This window comes from Sardina pilchardus, chromosome 11, assembly GCF_963854185.1.
Source record: "Sardina pilchardus chromosome 11, fSarPil1.1, whole genome shotgun sequence".
NCBI lineage: Eukaryota > Metazoa > Chordata > Actinopteri > Clupeiformes > Clupeidae > Sardina > Sardina pilchardus.
The window spans coordinates 11,633,754-11,653,447 of NC_085004.1; the positions used below are offsets into that span (position 1 = coordinate 11,633,754).

General features: G+C 49.4%; 1 protein-coding gene across 2 annotated transcripts in view; it reads left to right on the forward strand.

Annotated features, from left to right (window-relative positions):
- glceb (glucuronic acid epimerase b) overlaps positions 1–19,694 on the forward strand; it is a 40,976-nt gene that overhangs the window by 8,317 nt on the left and 12,965 nt on the right. Inside the window, exons 1-3 of one of the 2 annotated variants that reach the window (XM_062549479.1) lie at positions 7,484–7,498; positions 10,990–11,116; positions 18,305–18,816. In XM_062549479.1, coding sequence (XP_062405463.1) covers positions 18,318–18,816 — 499 coding nt within the window. In that variant the 5' untranslated portion in view covers positions 7,484–7,498; positions 10,990–11,116; positions 18,305–18,317. Of the gene's footprint in view, positions 1–7,483; positions 7,499–10,989; positions 11,117–18,304; positions 18,817–19,694 lie in introns of those variants that run through there. The other variant, XM_062549478.1, reaches the window with a different exon arrangement.

Consider the following 19,694-nt stretch of genomic DNA (forward strand, 5'->3'; position numbering starts at 1 on the left):
GCCACCCCACTAATCGTCCGAGCGCGGCGCTATGCTACGCAGCGCAGCGCATCACCCAGGAAATAACTGGAGGCGCTCCCGAAAAGAGCGATTATTTATTTACGTGTCCCCGCTTTGCCTCCCTTTTTGATCTCCATGTCTGAATATTCATGAGTCTTAAGATCTGATTATTAATGATCTGCAGTCCTCCTTGCTACAAGTGAGGGAAGTAAGCGTGAAACCTAGACGAGCGCAGGAGCGTAGCGAGGATGAGGAGGAGGAGGAGGAGGTTCTCGGCGTAATCAGGGGGTTGCACAGCAGTGTTCTGGCTGTTGTGTCTCCATTAGTGCGCGAGCGAGCGAGCGCTCACATCAGCCCTCGCTCCCACAATTCCTGCCAGTCATGTGTGGCTGGTGAGAAGCTGCCATATGCTAGCACCAGACTTCCTGACTGTGGGCTGAAATATTATCGACTCCCTCCATGCGCCTGTGCGTGAGTTTGTCTTGTCTTTTAATGAGCAACTGCACTGTGGAGTGCAATGAGGGAGTCAGATTGGGACAAATGAGTTTTGTTTTGGGCTGCCCCTCCGTCTCTGTCTTTCTTTCATTCTTTCTTTCTCTCTCTCTTTCTCTCTCTCCCTCTCTCTCCCTCTATCTCTCTCTTTCTCTCTCTCTCTGTCCCTCCCTCCATCTCTCTCTGTCTGTCTCTCTCTCTCTATGTCTCTCTCTCTCTCCTCTCTCTCTCTCTCTCTCTCTCTCTCTCTCTCTCTCTCTCTCTCTCTCTCTTGTGTTTGAGTGACCCTACCCTTATAGCAAGGGCGGGCGGCTGTGTAAATAGACTCCTCCTCGGCGGCGAGGTCAGTCCTCTGGCCTCTCCCCTTGTCCCTGACCGCCCCGCAGACGCCCAGCCCCACTCATCGGGCTGAATGGAGCGGCCCCACCAGGCCGGCTCTCCATGGAGTCTGTTTTCACAGGCGCCTCTTTGATTAGCATTTCCTGTGAAAGCGATCCACAATTGGCCACATAAGCGGTTTCTTTTTGAGGACTTTTTGTGAAATAAATAGCATCCTTCTTAAAAGGGACGGAAACAGAATGGCTTAACTGCTTGGCAGCTCTCTGCTTAATTCTGTGTGTGTGTGTGTGTGTGTCTGTGTGTGTCACTCTCTCCCTGTGTATGTATTTGTTAAAAACAGTTTTTCTTGAAGCTGAAATCTTACAGCGGCAATTTTTCAAACAATACGGCTTACATTACTGAGGACTGCTGGGATCATTTGTTCGATCCACATCATTAGCTGTCACCATACGCTTGGTTTTGAGCAATAAGGCCCATGAGGAAGAAAAATATCCCCACCTCTCTGACTGTTATTGAAAGAGTCCAACATAAATCTGACTCTCGAGATGTGTACGGGGTGCCGAGCCTTTATTTGATGGGTAGAGAGAGAGCTTTTCTCTCCTGTGCAGAGATGAAAGGGGTCACTGGAAGAGGTGTCTTTCAGCTCCTGTTTTGGCTTACAAACCTCTTACCCAAAACTACAGCCACAGACAAGCGTCCATTTTTTTGCCAGCCATAATTCATCAGACCAGGGTGGTTATGTGTGGAACAAAACCAAAGACGATTTATTCAGATAGTGGTATTAATAGTGTTTGGAAGTGCTCCACTGTTTTTGTGTTTCCGTACCCAGGGGTGATCGCTGACGGCTTGATTGTCAGACGGCTTGCAGGGTGTTGTCTCTGTTCAACAAGAAAAGATCCCCGTCGCCGAGCCTGGTGTGAATTTTTCATCCCGGCACATGTTGAGACGTAGATCATGGTTGTCAGGCAGTGGATTTCAAACCAGTGTGATGCGTGATGGATGTCCTGAAAAGCCTTCTCATGTTCTACTTTCCCTCCCTCCCCTCTCTCTCTCTCTCTCTCTCTCTCTCTTGCTCGCTCTCTCGCTCTCTCTGTCTCTCTCTGTTTGTCTGTCTCTTTCTGTCTTCTCTCTCTTTGCTCGCTTCTTTCTTGTGCTGCTCTCTCTTTTCCTCAAGTTTGAATCATAAATCCTGATATGAAAGGCAAGGCTTTGATTAGTGCATAATATCTTCTGCATATGCACGCCTCAGATATGAGCAAAGGGGAAAGAATCCCCCCCCCCCCCCCCCAACACCCCCCCTCCCACCCACCCATCCCCTCAAAGCCGTCTCTTCTCCCTCTACTCCTTTATTCGCTCTCTCCGTCACGTCAGCCCTCTCGCAGAGATGGTGTGATATCACCCGGCTCCTGTTTTTTTGAAGCACTTCTCTTTCAAATCCTTTTGATTTCACGGGTAGCTGTTTAATATTCCAAAGTCTTTAGCATCTTTTCAGAAACCAACAAGGTGCCAGGGATGGGGGGCTTGTCTTTATCTGCAGACAGCTGAGTTAGACCCTCAGCCTCTCGGGCCCAGCACCAAGGGTCGAGCACATGAAAAGCCTTTTCTTCCCTACTAGGGGACTGTGTTTGTCTCTCTCTCTCTCTCCTCTCTCCTCTCTCTCTCCCTCTCTCTCTCCCTCTCCCTCTCCTCTCCCTCTCCCTCTCCCTCTCCCTCTCCCTCTCCCTCTCCCTCTCTCTCTTTCTCTTTCTCTTTCTCCCTCTCGCTCTCGCTCTCTCTCTCTCTCGCTCTCTCTCTCGCTCTCTCTCTCTCTCTCTCTCTCTCTCTCTCTTCTCTTTCTCCCTCTCTCTCTCTCTCTGTCTCTCTCCTTCTCACCCTCTCTCTCCCTCCTTTCTTCAACCCGCTCACTCTCCTCACTCTCTCTCTCCCTCTGCTCTTTTTTCCTCTCGTTTTCTCTCATACAAGTGTGTGTGTGTGTGTGTGTGTGTGTGTGTGTGTGTCTGTCGGCCCATCTAGTCTCTATGCTCTCTCTGTCTGTCCTTCATCATGTGTTGTTTGTTGTTGGCAACACAACAGGAGGGCCTCCTCCTCCTCTGCCACAACCAGCTCCCTCTGTCCTGCGGTTGTCCGGCCGCTGCACTACAGTCAGGGTGCACAGCAGCACTTTCCCTGCTCCACTCCCCCTGCCCTCTGCTCCATAGGCAGGGTGCACACAGCAATGTCTCCATTCAAGCCAATTAACCTTCTTCTGGAGCAGTCACACGTGACATGCGTCCGACGCTCGCTTGACGTCCGTTCGCTCGGTGCCTGGGCTCGGTGGCAGCGGCACTGGCGGTGCTCCAGCCCGGATCATAATTATTACAGTCTAATTTCCATCTGTGAAGACGGCTGTCTCTGCCCCCACCCCCCTCTCTCTCTCCACGCGCCCTTTGAAGGTCTTGAAGGCGCGTCCCTGTTCCCTGCAACAGGGTGGTTCTCTGCCAGCGGGGGCGAATTTGGTTCAGCTTTCGACATCAGAAAGGAGAGAGTTTCTCTTTTAAACTAGCCGGGCCGTAGGCTTTGCTGTGCTGTGCTGTGCTGTGTTGTGCTGGACTCTTTGGAGTCCTCCCCAGGCTCCAGCTCTGTCTCAGTCTTAGCCAGCCCACAGCTGAGCTGCTTGTTTTGACATTGTGTTGTTAATTTTCAGTTTAAAGAGTCTCTCTCTCTCTCTCTATCTCTCTCTCTCTCTCTCTCTCTCTGTTTCATTTGGCTTTTGAAATGTAGTTTCGTTCACTTTTCACTTGTCCCACCTGTTCTAGAATAGTGGCTATGGAATTGGTAAAATGTTTACGGATGACCTTTCCTTCTTTAAATAAAATATGATGTGTAGATGGAGCGGGAAGAACAGGAGAGAAAGGTGGAGAGTGACTAGAGAGGGAAAGAATGAAAGACAGAGAGAAAAAGAGAGAGAGAGAGTGAATGAGTACTAGAGTTGCTTTAGTGGGTGAGAGCACAAAAGACAGAGAGAGAGAGAGAGAGCACATATGAGGAGGACTACAGTGCTCTAGAGAGAGAGAGAGAGAGGGATAGAGAGAGACGGGGAGTGTGGAGGAGGAGTACAGCTGCACCAGCCGTGCTGTAATCCTGTGAGGCGTCCACATCTCCCCTATCTGCTCTGGGGAGGGAGGAGGCCGCCTGAGCGAATGCAAAGCCTCGCGGAGAAAAGAGAGAAGGGGAGGGGAGGGAGAGAGAAAGGAGGAATGCATGGGTATTTAGCCTGCAACCTATATCGCTGAGAGCTTGTGACAGCCGTGACTCATCTCACAGTTCACATGGTGCCATTGTGGCGCTTCCTTTGTCTGTGAAATCCACTGTGGTCGCCGCGAGTGCCGGGTCGCCGTGGGAACACTGAGGCTCTGTGACGGCGGCGGCATCCGCAACACTCCGCCGTAACTGAAGCGATCCGGGCCCCGAAAATATCCGACAGAATTCCCCCCGTCGTCCGACCCCGCCGCTGCGACGGCGCGGAGAGAAAGAATTTCCGAGATATGAAGCGTCACGCTGCTGGTCCGTAACGGAAGAAGTCATCAGTCCCCAGCACCACCCCCCCACCCTCTCCCCCTCTCTCTCTCCGTGAAAATGACTTCCAAGCTCTCCTGCCGGTGCCTCTCCTCTCCACTCCACATAAAGACGCTCTCTGCTCCCTCTCGCCACGGCTGTGTTTCTGACAGACTGCCATAAATCAACAATGAGCGGAACACCATTCCCCCTCTTTCAAGCCTGCATGTATTATTTAATCTGTGCTGTTTTATGCGGAATGGAAATTAACTAAAGGAGGGTGGGAGAGGAGACTCTTCTCTTTGCCATCTTTATTCCAACGCCAGACTGGGCCTCCCTCAGGCCCGGCCTCTGGGCTTCAGCGCCAGCGCCTCCGGATCAGCTGCAGCTCCATCTCCTGATCCGCTGCAGCTCCTCCTGATCAGCTCCACCTCCTCCTGATCAGCTCCATCTCCTCCTGATCAGCTCCATCTCCTCCTGATCAGCTGCAGCTCCTATTCAGCTCCATCTCCTCCTGATCAGCTGCAGCTCCTATTCAGCTCCATCTCCTCCTGATCAGCTCCACCTCCTCCTGATCAGCTGCAGCTCCTCCTGATCAGCTCCATCTCCTCCTGATCAGCTCCACCTCCTCCTGATCAGCTGCAGCTCCTCCTGATCAGCTCCATCTCCTCCTGATCAGCTCCACCTCCTCCTGATCAGCTGCAGCTCCTCCTGATCAGCTCCATCTCCTCCTGATCAGCTCCATCTCCTGATCAACCCCATCTCCTGATCAGCTGCAGCTCCATCCCCTCCTGATCAGCTCTGGCGCCAGCTCCTCGTGTGTGTGTGTGTGTGTGTGTGTGTCTCCAGCTCCAGCTCTGTGTGTGTGTGTGTGTGTGTGTGTGTGTGTGTGTGTCTCCAGCTCATTGTGTGTGTGTGTGTGTGTGTGTGTGTGTGTGTGTGTGCTCCAGCTCCAGCTCCTCTTGATCAGCTCAGTTCTGCACGCAGCTGGGAGTCTGTAGCTGGCGTGCTTTCTCCTGTTCCCTTGTTGCCATCTTGCTGTTGTTGTTATTTTGAACAAGGTAGGCTAGTTAGCTAGGTTCTGTTGTGGCTTGTTGCATCCTATATGCATTTGTATTTGCAAACAGCAGTAAAAGGATTATGGGGTCAGTGTCTTGTGTGCGCTTCACATCTACTGTAGCCCCGGGTGGAGTCAGGCCGCCTCTCTGGCCTCTTTTACGGATGAAGGATCAGAATTCCTTTTTTGGATTGGAGGCCCTTTCTCAACCCAGAATACAACAACATCCCCTCCTGACTGTCCTCACGGAAAATGAGCTCACTAAAATGAGTCTCTCTCTGACTCTCTCTTTTCTTCTCTCTCTCTCTTTCTCTTTCTTTCTGTCTGTCTCTCTCTCACTCTTTTCCCCTCTCTCTCCCTCTGCCTCTTTCTCCCTCACTCCCTCTTTCTTTTCCTCTTTCTCTCTCTCTCACTCCTCTCTCTTCCTTTTTCTCCCTCACTCCTCCCCCATCTCTCTCACTGTGGACTTGTGGTCTCTGTGATGGCCTTATCCTACTACAGTATACAGCATAGTGTAGAGTTTTCTGTGTGGATTCATATTTCAGGACGGATATCTAGAAATGACGCTGTTAATGATTATTTCCAGCACCATATTCAAAGGTAATGTAATCTTCTGACATGAATAAAACATTTGTTTGAAACATTGAGTAGATGACCTCTTGCTTTTTTAGACCCAAGATTTATGCACTGCAGACACACACAGACACACACTGCAGACACACACACACACACACACACACACACACACACACACACACACTCAAAAGAGCCTGAAGGCTCAGCTTGGGTCTTGGTAGATGGGCTTTCTTGCTTCTCCCTTTCAACATTTTTCCTGCCTACATGAGAGGCTTGAGAGGAGGCCTTACAAAAGTTGTTTGGGTCGCATGGTCCTCCTCCCTCCTTTACTGTACCTTTCTCAGCCTCCATGGTTCTGATCTCTGTTCTTTCCCTCCCTGGTTCTGCTCTTTTCCTCCCTGGTTCTGCTCTTTCCTTCCCTGGTTCTGCTCTTTTCCTCCCTGGTTCTGCTCTTTCCTTCCCTGGTTCTGCTCTTTTCCTCCCTGGTTCTGCTCTTTTCCTCCTTGGTTCTGCTATTTTCCTCCCTGGTTCTGCTCTTTTCTTCCTTGGTTCTGCTATTTTCCTTCCCTGGTTCTGCTCTCTCCCTCCCTGGTTGCGGCCCCTGCTCTCTTCCCTCCCTGGCTCTGCTCTCTGCTCTCTCCGTCTGTGGCCGAAGCCGGAGGTCTGCCACACGCACACACCCCTAGCCCTGTGCCTCTGGACTCAGCTGGCCTGAGCTGGACTGAGCTGGCTGGGTTTGGCCGTGTTGGCGGAGGATGCGAAGGAAAGCATCATTACCACAGTGCTCCTCCGATGGAGCGTGGTCTGGCTTTAATTACACCTCCTCTGCTTTCTTTCTACTCATTGCTCTTGGTCTTTCTTTCTGTCTTTCTTTCTTTCTGTCTTTCTTTCGTTCTTTCTTTCTTGTCATTCTGTCTTTCTTTCTTTCTATCTTTCTTTCTTTCTTTCTGTCTTTCAAGGGTTTTCTCCAACCCTTTCTCTCCTTCCTGCTTATTATTGCCACTGTAGATTCCTTCTCTCAACTCTTCCCAACATCTCTCTTTCTTTCTCTCTCTCTCTCTCTCTCTCTCCCTCTCTCCCTCCCCCTCCCTCTCTCGTTCGTAGCCCTGCTCTCATGGTGACCACATGTGTGTGGTGGCTCAGCTGGCTTTTAGGGCCCTTGCTGTACTTGTGTGCAGATGCACATTCCAGGGAGAGCAATGCCCCTGGGGGAGGGACGCGTTAGCGTTAGCGTTAGCGCAGCGCAGCGCAGCGAGGTGGAGGCAGAGGTGGAGCTGCTGCTGCTCCTGCTGCTGAGCCGCTGAGCTCCAGACTCTGCTCCGACTTGTCCCGAGAGTAGCCGCCTCCACCATGTTTCTTTTCTTCCCCAGTTAAACTCAGTTTTAAGGGGCCCTTGCTGGCTCTGCGCTGTAGCCCTCCAGGGGATTTGGCTGTGGTTGCTACAGGTCTCTGAGACTGTGGAATGTAGGACGACTATTTCTTACCTGTCAAGTAGGCAAGGTAGGTAGGTTCATTTTTTAGAAAAAGGGATATGGGTTGAACTGGCCATTTGTCTTGAAGTGATCTCGAACAAAGTTTTTGTGTGTGCATGTGTGTGCACGTGCAAGCGTGTGTCCGTGTACGTGTGTGCACGCGCATTTCTGTGTGTGTGTGTGCGTGTGCGCGGCATATATTGTATTCAGTATTTCTTCAATAAGTTTCTCTGAGCCGATCATTTCCATGTCCACCCTCTGTCCCAGGCCCTCCGTGTAGCACCCCCCCCATTGCAATGAAGGACTGAGCTTTAGCAAAGCCCCGCATGATCTGCTGGAAACAGCTGGGCCGATTGAAAATCCTGTTTAATGTCACGCTGCTTGGGTCTGTTGCCCTGCCCTCCTTGCTCAACGTAAGAAGGGTTTAGCTAAGTGCGACCTGTAGAAACGGCTAAATAGCCTGGGTTTCTTCACCCAGCCGCTTACGCTGTGCTGATAAGCAGGCGTGCCAACCGAGGCTGTTTTTAGCAACAGATCTCCCAGCAGTCAGACTGGGGTCATTTGGGTGGGCGCTGACTCGATGCTCCTGTTACATTCACTTTGCTGGAGTTGAAAGAACCATGAGTTGCTCCACTATTGCATGGACTGTCACGGCAGAGGAAATATAGCCATGATGTTGAAGCAATTTTTCTTTAGCGCTTTAATAAGCAGCATTCCGATGGGCATGAACTGCAAAGCCAAGGCTTTTTAATTTTTCCCCTGTCAAAGCAAGGACTTTTGGGCTGCTATTAGCAAGCTAACCACCTAAAAGAAATGTTAAAAATGTTCAAAGACCGCCAGCTGCTCAGTTGGCCCTGACAAAAGCTTGCCAACTCATGCCCTTTGGAGTGTAGTTGAAGGCATGCTGTTAAAGTTGTTGTTGCTTTGTCCTGGAGCACAGAGCTACATAGTGCATGGGTAGTGGGAATGCCAGTTATGTTCATCTGCCCTTCACACAACTGTATGCAATCAAGATAAAGTCGAAGATAATGGCAAAACTAATTGCCTAAACATTTGCCTGAAGAAGACCCTGTTGAGTCGGAATGTTGCTGTCTCTTTTCAATAAAGTTTAGGAGCTACTGCGGTGTGCGTGTGTTCTTTTTGTTTTGATTTATCTTTGTATACTTTGTCCTGCACCTGGCCTAAAGATGGGTGGGATGTGCATGCAACCACTGTACCAAAACTAGTTGCCCAAAAATAGGCGGCCTTAAAATATGGCAAATTGTCGTATGTTGTCATCTGAAAGATTTCAAGAGCTGGCTTCAGAAGAGCCCTAATGTCTCTCAGTGAATCACTTTGAAGTTCAAGCTTCAGATCCACAGCCTGTTTCATATTTGTCCTTAAGTTAAAAAAAAAAAAAAAGGCTCTTTGTGATAGGATGATAAAGCTGAGCAATGTTTCCAGTGAGCAATCCAACCAGCATGCCTTCAGAGACGTCCATGCGCACACCTGGGAACCACTCCTCGTCCACGCCGATTTGACCTAACGTCCGACGGGGTCTGTGGCTCGGCCGCAGCTCAGCCATCTGTGTGATCGGCCATCTCTCAAAGCATCTGACAGAAAGTTATAAACTTTCTAATACCTGATTTAAGTGCTTTGTCAATAGGCCAATTTTATAAAAGATCGATACTCTCTTTACCTTGTGATTTAACGTCCCCCCCTTTAGTTTAACAGCCCGCTGCTGCGGAGCGAGGCCGACGTTATACGGTGAAGATTTATGGCAAGGTGATGGACCCAGTCACTCCACGTGCATTTCTCTTGATGGATTGTCAGCACGTTAATGACCTGGTGGCAGGACCAGCAGTAAATTCATCATGCGTGCAATTACAAATATGTATTTGTTTTCTCGACGTCGTTCACAGACCATTTAAAAGCCTGTAAGTCGATTGGTTTTCGTGTCTAAATGTGCCTCCGTTCTGGTTTAAAATGGGTCAGTGCGATCATTTATGTTTTGTTTTGAAAAAATGTTGCCGGTCTCCGCTCCGTGAAGGAAGGAGATTGTGGATAAGCGTTTGGCAGGGCAATCAATCCTGATTTACTAAATGTCAGAACACATCTAGACATGTTTAGTGTGGCACCTTTTAAGTCAGGCATAAAAAGAATGCACGGCGCTACTTCCAGCTAGATCCACCATGAGCAGAGAGAGAACAGGCAGAGCTCTGTATTGTGTATGTTGCCTCTGGCTTCTGATGTGTCCCACACCTTAAAGGATACCAGTTGCTGTTGTGACTAGCCCAGCTAATGGCATACTCCTGTTGGGGCAGGACAGGTACTTATGATCGCGTGGAAGAGAAGTCGTATGACTGGCCTAGCTGGGTAAATATATATGCAGCTCCACCGGCTGTTTTTGCTCTTCGGATGGATGGTAAAGGATTGGCAAACAGTGGTAGCCTAGGAGCTAAGGAACTTGGCCAGCGTGCAGTAGTCACAGAAAGTCATCGGTTTGATTCCTGGCTACCACCATTGTGCCTTTTAGCAATGCCCTAAGTTGTCTCCGAGGAAGACTGCCCCCTTTAATTTGTACCTAAGTCGCTTTGGATAAAAGCATCTGCTAAAGGCATAGATAAAATAGCAAATAGCAAAAACACAATTACTTTCCACTCCAAAAGTCCACTAGAGTGTCTGTATACGGATTTATGGTCAGAGAGCTACCCTCTAAAAATCCAGTTTGAATCTTCTGATCGTGCCTTCTGTTTTTTGTTTTTGTTTTTTCTCTCTCTCTCTTCTGCTGGTCGTCTCTGTTGAGTGGGAGGATTTAGCTGATGACAGACACAGATAAGTCGGCCTCATGAAGAAACGCCCTCTGCAGTTCTGGCCAGAGCAGTCCCGGCCCACACTCTTAGATCAGGGATTTGGACTGGTGCCCTCCATCTCCCTCCACCTCTCTCTCTCTCCTCTCTCCCCTCTCTTTATCTTTCTCTATCTTTCTCTCTCTCTCTCTCTCCCTCTCTCTCTCCGTCTCTCTGTGTCTGTCTCTCCCTCTTTCTCTGTGTCTTTCTCTCTCTCCCTCCACCTCTCTCTCTCTCCTCTCTCCCCTCTCTTTATCTTTCTCTATCTTTCTCTCTCTCTCTCTCTCCCTCTCTCTCTCCGTCTCTCTGTGTCTGTCTCTCCCTCTTTCTCTGTGTCTTTCTCTCTCTCTCTCTCTCTCTCTCTCTCTCTCTCTCTCCTTCTCATGTCCTCTGTGGTAGACACTCCCTGTTCCATGCTCTCACTTCCTCCACTCAATCCCATTCACCTGCTTTTTTTATGGCCTCTTCCTGTTTTCCAGCGCTGAACTCTCCTCCTCACTAAGCCCCGGTGATGAATCATGGCCAGACAATAGGCGCTTTTCAGTGCAAAACTCCCCAAAGAATATCATGATCATTCACTAGTCTCAACTCTCTCTTTCTCTTCCCTCCCTCTCTCTCTCTCTCTCTCTCTCTCTCTCTCTCTCCCCTCCCTCTCTCTCTCTCTATCTCCTTTCTTCTCTGACTCGAACAGTGAGTTGTCTCCTTGAGAGGACGTGCTGATGAACTAGTCTCGACGCCGGCCGTTCGGACAGACGGAGGGACGGCTGCAGTGGACGTGATGAGTGGCCCCATGAGTGTTTTCTGGTGAATGGATCAGGGTGAGTAGTACACAACTTAATTTCTGCCCCGCGAAAGAAGGATGGCATCGATAATAGGCCAGCGCTTTCTAATCTTAATTGAATCAGCGTAGCTGCGACTGCTTAACCTAAGCCATCTTAAACCACTCACATCGATGGAATAAGGGAAGGAGGGGCACTCACTGCCAGAACCCTTTTTTTTTTGTCAGTTCATTAGCTGGATGTGTAATTTTAGGCCACGGGCCACGATCGGAGCGTAATCCCCGTGGCCTTCCAATTTGCCCAAGCTTCGACAAACGCGTCGTCTCTCATCTCATGCAGAGGCCAGTCACTGATCAGGCCGCATCATATGTCGGGAGGCTTTAGAGGCCATGGCGTGCCATGCTGCAATAACCCGGCCATGTTTGCCCGATTGTTTGTTGGCTTGCTTGTTTGTTTGTTTGTTTGTGTGTGTGTTTGTATCGTTTCTCTCTCCCAAGAGCGTTTTTTTTTCCCCCAGGATGTCGCAGTTCGGTGTGTCTGCTTGTACGGACACTATTTGTGATGAATAGGGGCCCAGGGTCATAACAACTCCATTGGATAGCGTTTATTTTTAAACTCTCCCTTCTTCAGTTGATTAGAAATGTGTTTAATCTCCCTGTAGGTTTTTAATATTGTAAGCTTTTTGGTAATAACCTGCCTAATCCCTTGGCTGCCAGTGAATTGGATGAGGGCATTAACTTCAAAGCAATTTCCTCTATCCCCTCGCTGTTCTAAAAGATATCAACAGCGTTTCATTGTGCCGCTCTAATTTGAGTTACGTCTTTGTTGACCAGCAATTAAACATTTTTGTCAGCCTTGCATGTTTTTTTTTTCTTCTCCCTCATGTCAAATGGGCCAAGGGTATCCGTTGCCAGGGAATATCCCTGCACAGTCATGTGGCGATATGGCAACCTGTGCTCCAGATCGTGTAATCCCGCAGATGTTAGTCTTGCTCGTTGGTGTTGGCTGCTGGTGATTGAAGCTCGTCCCCCTGACGCAGCATTATCCTGCTCCAGTCATCCTTGCTTCAACACCAACTGCAAACACATCAGATGTCGTCAGATTGCATACCTCGTAAGACGCTGGAAATTTGTAAATTTGCCTTGAGATTCATTTGGCCTGCCATCTGGAGAAATAAAAGCATGCTAGCGCACGACGACGGCCTTTCTGGGGAAATAAAAAAGCTGCAGAGGAACTCTCCATTAAGGGGATCTTAATCATTTGCATCTTTCTGGGATCGGTAGCGACTCTGTGGCTAATGATATTCCTCCCCTTACACCAGCGGCTTGAAGGTTGTGTGTGTCTGTGTGTGGGGGTGGGGGGTATTGTGTGTGTGTGTGTGTGTTGAGGGATGGGGGATATTGTGTGTGTGTGTGTGTGTGTGTTGGGCTTTGATGGTGTATGGGTGGAACAGGTGTGGAGCACAGATTGTGTAATGCAGTCTGCTGCTCTGTATGTACCGCAGGATTCTCCACCTTTCCCTGAACCACTCTGTTGCTAAGCCCAGATATGTTTCACACGAATCAACTGTTCTTTGGCAATCCAAATGTTCCTCTCCCTCCGTCTGGGAGATAGTAAGGTGAGACATAAGGTCCCCAAATGGACTGCGATGGACATAATTTTGGGAGAAAAAAAGCCACAGGCAGAATTGGATAATGTGGCGTAATCTGCATTTAGCTCCTTAAGTCTCTGATGTAATTTACATTTCTAAGCGCCCTACCACTCGTTAGCCGGAGTGTTATGAAATGATGTCAACTCCCACATCTGTGATTGTGTTCCCCGCCGGACCCCTCTGTCTCATCGCAGTCTCGCCTCCGCTCGTAAGAGCTGAGCTCCAAGACGCGAGCGGCGGCGCTCGCTGGAATGATGTTATTTGCTGTGGGAACACATGCAAAAGTGCCCTCGATAATTACGGAAGTCTTTTTAATGAGCATTTGATGGCACAGGCTCTCAAAGAGACATTATCGTTGTGTTATTGATGGTCGCTCCTCTCCACGGTGCAGGGATGAACCCAGTAATAGCCCTTTGTTGGCACCACAGCATCGGAGTAATATCTGGCTCCATCCCTTCCCTCCCTCCCTCTCTCCCTCCCTCCATCCCTCCCTCCCTCCGCAGCGAGACTGCAGATAAGCTGGTGCCGGGGCCACGGGCCAGACAGGGGGATGATCATTACTCTGACTTTCGTGTTGAGACATACATATTTATAACAGTTTTGATCCTCGCTACATGTGTATGCAAGAGATCACAGTTTAAACACTGGCACAAGACACGACTTCCTCCCTGAAACTGCAGCCACGTTTTTTTTTTTGTGTGTGTTTTTTTTTTCTCGTCCGTTCCACACAGATCCAACAACCTCCGTCTTGAGTCGGTGCTGAGAGGAGAGCGGTGTCAGGAGGTTAGCTAGACCTCAGCCCCGCACCTGTTCTCCTGCCTCTGCTGTGTGACACATCCTTAAGGGCAGCCTACAGCGCCGGTGGGTGTAATTACGAAGCCTTGTACCCTGGATGGCGGAAAATTAGAGAAGCGATAAAAAAAAGAAAAGAAAAGCTCATCAAATCACTGGGACACGCAGCGTGTTGACACAGCGAGCTGCTGAACACAGCCTGACACGAGTCCCCCCCTTGTCTCAACAAGTGTAGGTGGAGAGCTTGAATAGCCGAGCTCTTCAGAGAGGCTCGTCAAAGTGTTGGTGTTTGCACATGGAGGAACAAATCCTTTTGGCTATCCACATAAGCACAGCTCTAAACCAACCTGTTTCTGGAGTTTTCAGACACTCCCGTTGAGTGCATGCGATATCTGGGTATCAGGATGGTAATGTTGCACCGACGTGTTTTCCGGTGTTGTTTCTTCACAAGATGGCGAACTGTCGAGGTTCATGACAACACCATCTGTTGAGCCTAAAAATGAGCGTGAAACCCAAGTTTGAATTTGATACTGTTGAGGGTGGGAGCTTCAGTGAGCCGTTAGCGCGTCCAGTCATTCCTGACACGCTAACAACGCGCCACAGCTGCTGTGGGCGTCTCTCCCTGGCAGCCAGAAGGCCTCGGCTGCGCCGTGCTGGGCACTCAGGCTGAGAGTGATGACTGGGACAACTGCAGGAGCTGCAAATAATTGTGCCTCGGAGACGATCAAGTACCTCTGGGATTCCATGTTGTCTTTTTTAGAGGCCTCGAGGTCTCCGAATGCTGTCATCGTCTCTCTGTCAGTCTGTGCTCTTGGTAGGTAATAAAGGGAAAAAATGGGATTCTCAGTGGGATTGCAGTACAGTAACCCACTTTGTGTGTGTGTGTGTCCATGGTGATTGCTAGAACTTTACGTGACACTGACGTGATGGCATGATGTCTACATTTCCAAACGGGACTGTAGCTGATTTTGTTTTATATTTTTTCCCTGTACCCACTGTTTGGCATCTTGAAGAGGAAGATCAATCTGGTATGGTTCCTGCATACCCACGCCAAGCTCCATTGGCATTCATGGCTCTCTAGAGGAGACACTCTCCCTCTCCCGCTCGGCTTTGTCTGCGTTGTGAGCACATTGAGGGGTTGAGCGGGCCGGACAGCCGCAAGGCCTCCAGAATGAAGCTGTGAGGTCCGCGAGACTATTAAACCTGAAAGCGGCCCATTCAGAGCAGCCAGTCATCCAGTGCCAGCCCCCTTACCCCACACAAAGTGCCGCTGTGTTCCCAGGGTACCGGGGGTGGTGGGGGTGGAGATGTAGCGGGGGCTGGGGGGGGACAGTGGAGCCCCCTGGGGATAAGGGATTGGGGGGACGGGTGGGGGGGGCCGGATGGGCGCAGGGTTATTTTTCAAACGGGAAAACCTGGAAGTGATCCTGCAGGTAGGAGACGCGCAGCATAGCAATCGACCGCTGTGGGCGTCTGATGGCGAGCTGTCGAGCAGGTCGTGCATCACGCCGGGCGGAGGAGGCTGAAGGGGGCGTGGCTGGAGCCAGATTGCCGTGGTGACTGAAAAAGTAGTAAACGCATACCGAGGAGGCACTCCATCTTCCTCCGCGGAGGGATCGATGGGCTCATTTTCCAAGTTGCTCTCCAGACCGGGCTCCTCGGCCATCATGATCAGGTCCGGCCGTACAGAGCCAGGCTGCCCGTCCCGTGGGCTGGCGTTCGCCCCTCCTCTCTTAGCCTGTCGTGACCTTGAACCAGAAGCTTTCAATGTTTCGTTTTGCACGCTGGAATGTGTTTTTCTGGCACGCTCAATGCGCACACGTCTCCTTTAAGTTTGCCACGGAACTTGTCCAGCAGGATTACATTTGCTACACTTGTGTGGACGGTCTGACGTGTGGATTACAGAGAGCCTCATCCATATTTCCTGCATATTAGTGGATTTGAATGGAAATTATCTCTGTGCAGAGCCACAGTCTCATCCAGATGAGGACAAGGAGGATGATGATGATGATGATGATGATGATTATGACGATGAAGACGATGTGGCATAGCTCTGCCTTTTTGCCTGCTTGTAGCTCCTATCAGGCTGAGAGCAGTTTGCTGTTGCTACGGCTGATTCCGCCACCATCATTGTGTCATTGCCCTCGCCCCTGCTGCCTGCAAAAGCCATAAAAAGATCGAATTATTTATAGTGCGCCCAAACGAGACAGGCTGCTTATCTTACAGTGAGCAGTCGCCCTGCTCCCCCCTGCCCCCCCCCCCTCTCCTCCCGCTGTCTTCGCCGTGTTGTCAAGAGACTCATCTCCCAAATATTTTATCACTTTCCCCTGCAGCGTCATTTCTCCAAATACCCCCCGATTCCTTTTATGAAGTGATATTTTATGATATTGAAACTCTGTCAAGGGATGAAGAGGCGAAGTGACTAGAGATGTCAGGTTTTGGTTTTGGCTGGTTTTGAATAGCCAATGCGTTAGTAAATGGAATGTGCATACTCCTTTGTGCAGAGTCTCATAAGCCTAGCTACATTATGATGCACAGGGCTCTGGTTCCTGCGTGATATCCTCTAAATGAATGATCCGCTCTTTAATGCACTCCGAAAGACCTTAAAGAGAATGAATTAAAAACTGGATGGTAGTCGTGGTTCTCGGAGACTGATTGCTCCTATGGTGAGATTAATGGGCCGGCATTGTGCTGACCTTAAACTTGGCTTGTTTAAACTGAAGTATTGAGTCAAACTTGGAGCTAATGATTTTCCTGGGGGTATTCTCAGATGCATCTTTGTCATTGCCATTTCTGTACACTAAGCGCTGAGCAGTAATTAGCCCGGCCAGGCGGCAGTGAGATATGCCTATTGATTTTATTTTTCTCTCTGCTCAGATGAAATGCCAGAGAAACATGACGGTAAGAGCCTTTGGCTCGCTGTTGATTGGCATTGTTAGCTGCTTGAATGATTAGCTGCACTTTTGCCGGCCTCCGGGCCGTCTAGACAAGTGGTTGTAAGTCGTTTTCCCCGGGACCCTGTATTATTCATCGCGCGTTTCTGCCGAGCTAATTAAAGCCGAGCTGCTAGGCTAAAGATCACCATTTGAAAGGGCTAATTGCACAGGACCTGTCCAAAACAGACTCGTACTCAGACTTCCCTCTCCGAGACCGCCTGATCATCACTGTCCAGAGAAGGAATATACTCCGACTTTCCTCTCCGAGACAGTCTGAACATCACTGATACTTTACCATATTACCATACATCCGGGGTTTTCATCAGTGAATGTGAGTCTCTCCTTAGAGTAGATAAGGACAGCTGCCGATGTTGTCGGGTTTAGCTGCTGTAGCTACATACAGTATGTAACCCAATATGATATGGTGCTTCAGTTGCTTTAGAATCAGCCGTGTCAAAACATTGAATTACTTTGTTCTGTGATTGCAATTCATTCAGCTATCTGTCAAAAATCTCAAGTGGCTTTGCCACCAAACCAGGGTGCTTGGTCTCAATAGCCATTTTCAGACTGTCGGGCCAAAGCCAAGCTGGCCAGGCTGTGCCGGGGCTAATTGCTCTCACACCTCTTCGCGCGGGTGCTAACCGGGGCCAAATCGGGGCTTCTAGTCCCTGATTTCTGGCTCAGGAAAGAGTGCCCAAATGAAAGAGAGAGAGAAAACCTTTTATAGCCCAACCCCTAAGTACAGGTGATACCAATAAGGCACTTAGGGCACCCATGACCCCCAGGCCTAGTGCCGCCCGTGCACAGACCTCACTAGACCCATAGGGGTCATGGTTTTAACCTAGGTGGGTGTCACAACCTAAACGTTGGGCCGCTTGGGGCTAGAGGTGGGCCAGAGGCGGTGTCAAGGTGAAGGCAGGGTTAACCCGTTGCTGTGTGTGGAGTCGAGAAACATTGCACACCGAATTTAGAGAGAGCGCTTACGTCCATGTTAAAGATATTTGCCTGTCAGTAGGCTAAATCCTATTTTCTTTACTCTGCGCTCGGAGTTTGGTGCTGGGCTGTGAACTCATGTGGCATCGTCGTGAAATTGAAATTCCACTGGAGCTCCATGCGGATTGTACACACAGCCTTGCAAATGTTTACAGCTCTTTGAGTCACTGTAAAATGTAATTTATGTTACATAGCTCATTTAGATACATATACTGTATGTTGTCTGTGGCTCTGTACTATGCATTTCTTTAGGAATCCACAGTCTTGGTTTGTATAGAAATTAATATTAAGTGACATACACGTAAAAGGACAGTAAGAGGTGACGATAGCACAGCATTGGAAAGAGATACGCGATTTTCTCCTTATCCTGTTTGAAAATGTGTGGTAATGGTGACGATTTCACAAGCAAGGGCATGTCTAGGTGTAATGCGGAGAGGCTGATGGCCTGACAGCCTGAACGTAAAGGTGAGGCTCGACGGTCCGAAGCCGGCTAGTGTGAGGCCGAAGCTTACAGCCACCGTTTGCTTGTATCTCTTTGCAAATAACACGCTGTGTCTGCAGAGCTTTAAATAATCATGGTCTGAGGAGCGCACAGGCTAGCAGTACTGTTATTGTTTCGAGAACCGCTGCCCATACATGACTGGCTGGCACACTCTGTGCTTGACATCACTCGATAATGACAATGAACTTTTTAAAGCTGAAAGCGCTGTGTGAGTCTAAAAGCAAAGGGGATTAAGAGATTTGTTGCATTGAATGCTCCACAGGCTGCATAGTTACCTTTTCATTCCATCAGCGTCTAAGTCTAACACCTCCGCTCCCCCCCCCATCCTCTCTCCTCCCCCACCCCCCCTGCAGGTGAGCCGTGAAGATGCGTTGCCTGGCAGCCCGCGTCCACTACAAGACGCTGATTGTGATCTGCGCCCTTCTCACGCTCATCACCGTCCTGCTGTGGAACAAATGCTCCACCGAGCGACCGCTGCGCTTCCTGCCCAGGCCCCAGCCCGCCCCCAGCCCCAAGGACGATGACGGCGGCCTCCTGCAGCAGCCCCCGCAGCCCCCCGAGCCCCCGCCCGTGGTCGGGGGGGTCAAGTACGAGGAGATCGACTGCCTCATCAACGACGAGAACACCATCAAGGGCCGGCGAGAGGGCGGCGAGGTGTACCTGCCCTTCAGCTGGATGGAGAAGTACTTCGAGGTGTACGGCAAGGTGGTGCAGTACGACGGCTACGACCGCTTTGAGTTCTCGCACAGCTACTCGAAGGTGTACTCCCAGCGCGAGCCCTACCACCCCAGCGGCGTCTTCATGTCCTTCGAAGGCTACAACGTGGAGGTCCGCGACCGAGTCAAGTGCATCAGTGGAGTAGAAGGTAGGCAGCACACTTGTTTTGTTTTTTTTACACAAATGGACATTGTGACGAGTTTCAAAAAATACAAAAAGTGAGGGATATCTGGCTCTCAGGTGAAATTTGTTGAAAATTAAAAAGTAGGGTGTTTAAGTAGAAGCATGCAGTGGTGATTTCCTAATCTCAAACAATTTATTGAAACAATGGCCAGCAAATTTCACCCGAAAGCCGAATGTCCATGACCTTTCGTGAGTTCACCAACACAAAAGGCAACATCTGACATGTCTAGCAAACCCAACACTCCTCGTACACTGCAAAAATGGCCCTCCAAATAAGACACATTATTGCAAATCTAAACATACTTAAACTTAAAACAAGCACATTTGTCTGCCAGTGCGTTAAGCAAATTTGTCTTGATTAGAGAGGCCTTAATGGTCTTATTCAAAAGTCAAAATTTTCTTACATAGAAAGGGCTAGGTAAGCCTCTTTATACTATAAACCAATACCAACTAGACTTTTAATCTTAATAGAAGACTAATAACAGGAAGATTAGCAGTTTTTGCGGTTGCTGCACTTACTGTGAGTTCTACTTCCCTCCTCTTCTGCTCCTGTCTCCGTCGATTACACTCTGACTGGTACTTAAATTTGTGCACTCGCAACCTCTAATACTCTTGCGGTGTTTGTTTGTTTATTGTTATCCTAAGGTCTCCGTTTCGATGTAGCTTGATTTTTTTAGTCCTCATTGTAAGTCGCTTTGGATTAAACTGTCAGCTAAATGTAAGGCTGTCCCGAGGTAACCGAAGCAAAATTGTTAACAGAGACTGATGATGACATTGTACTGACATTGACTATTGGCATTGTGCATATTCACCGTAGACAGTTCATTGAATCATCGGTTTTTA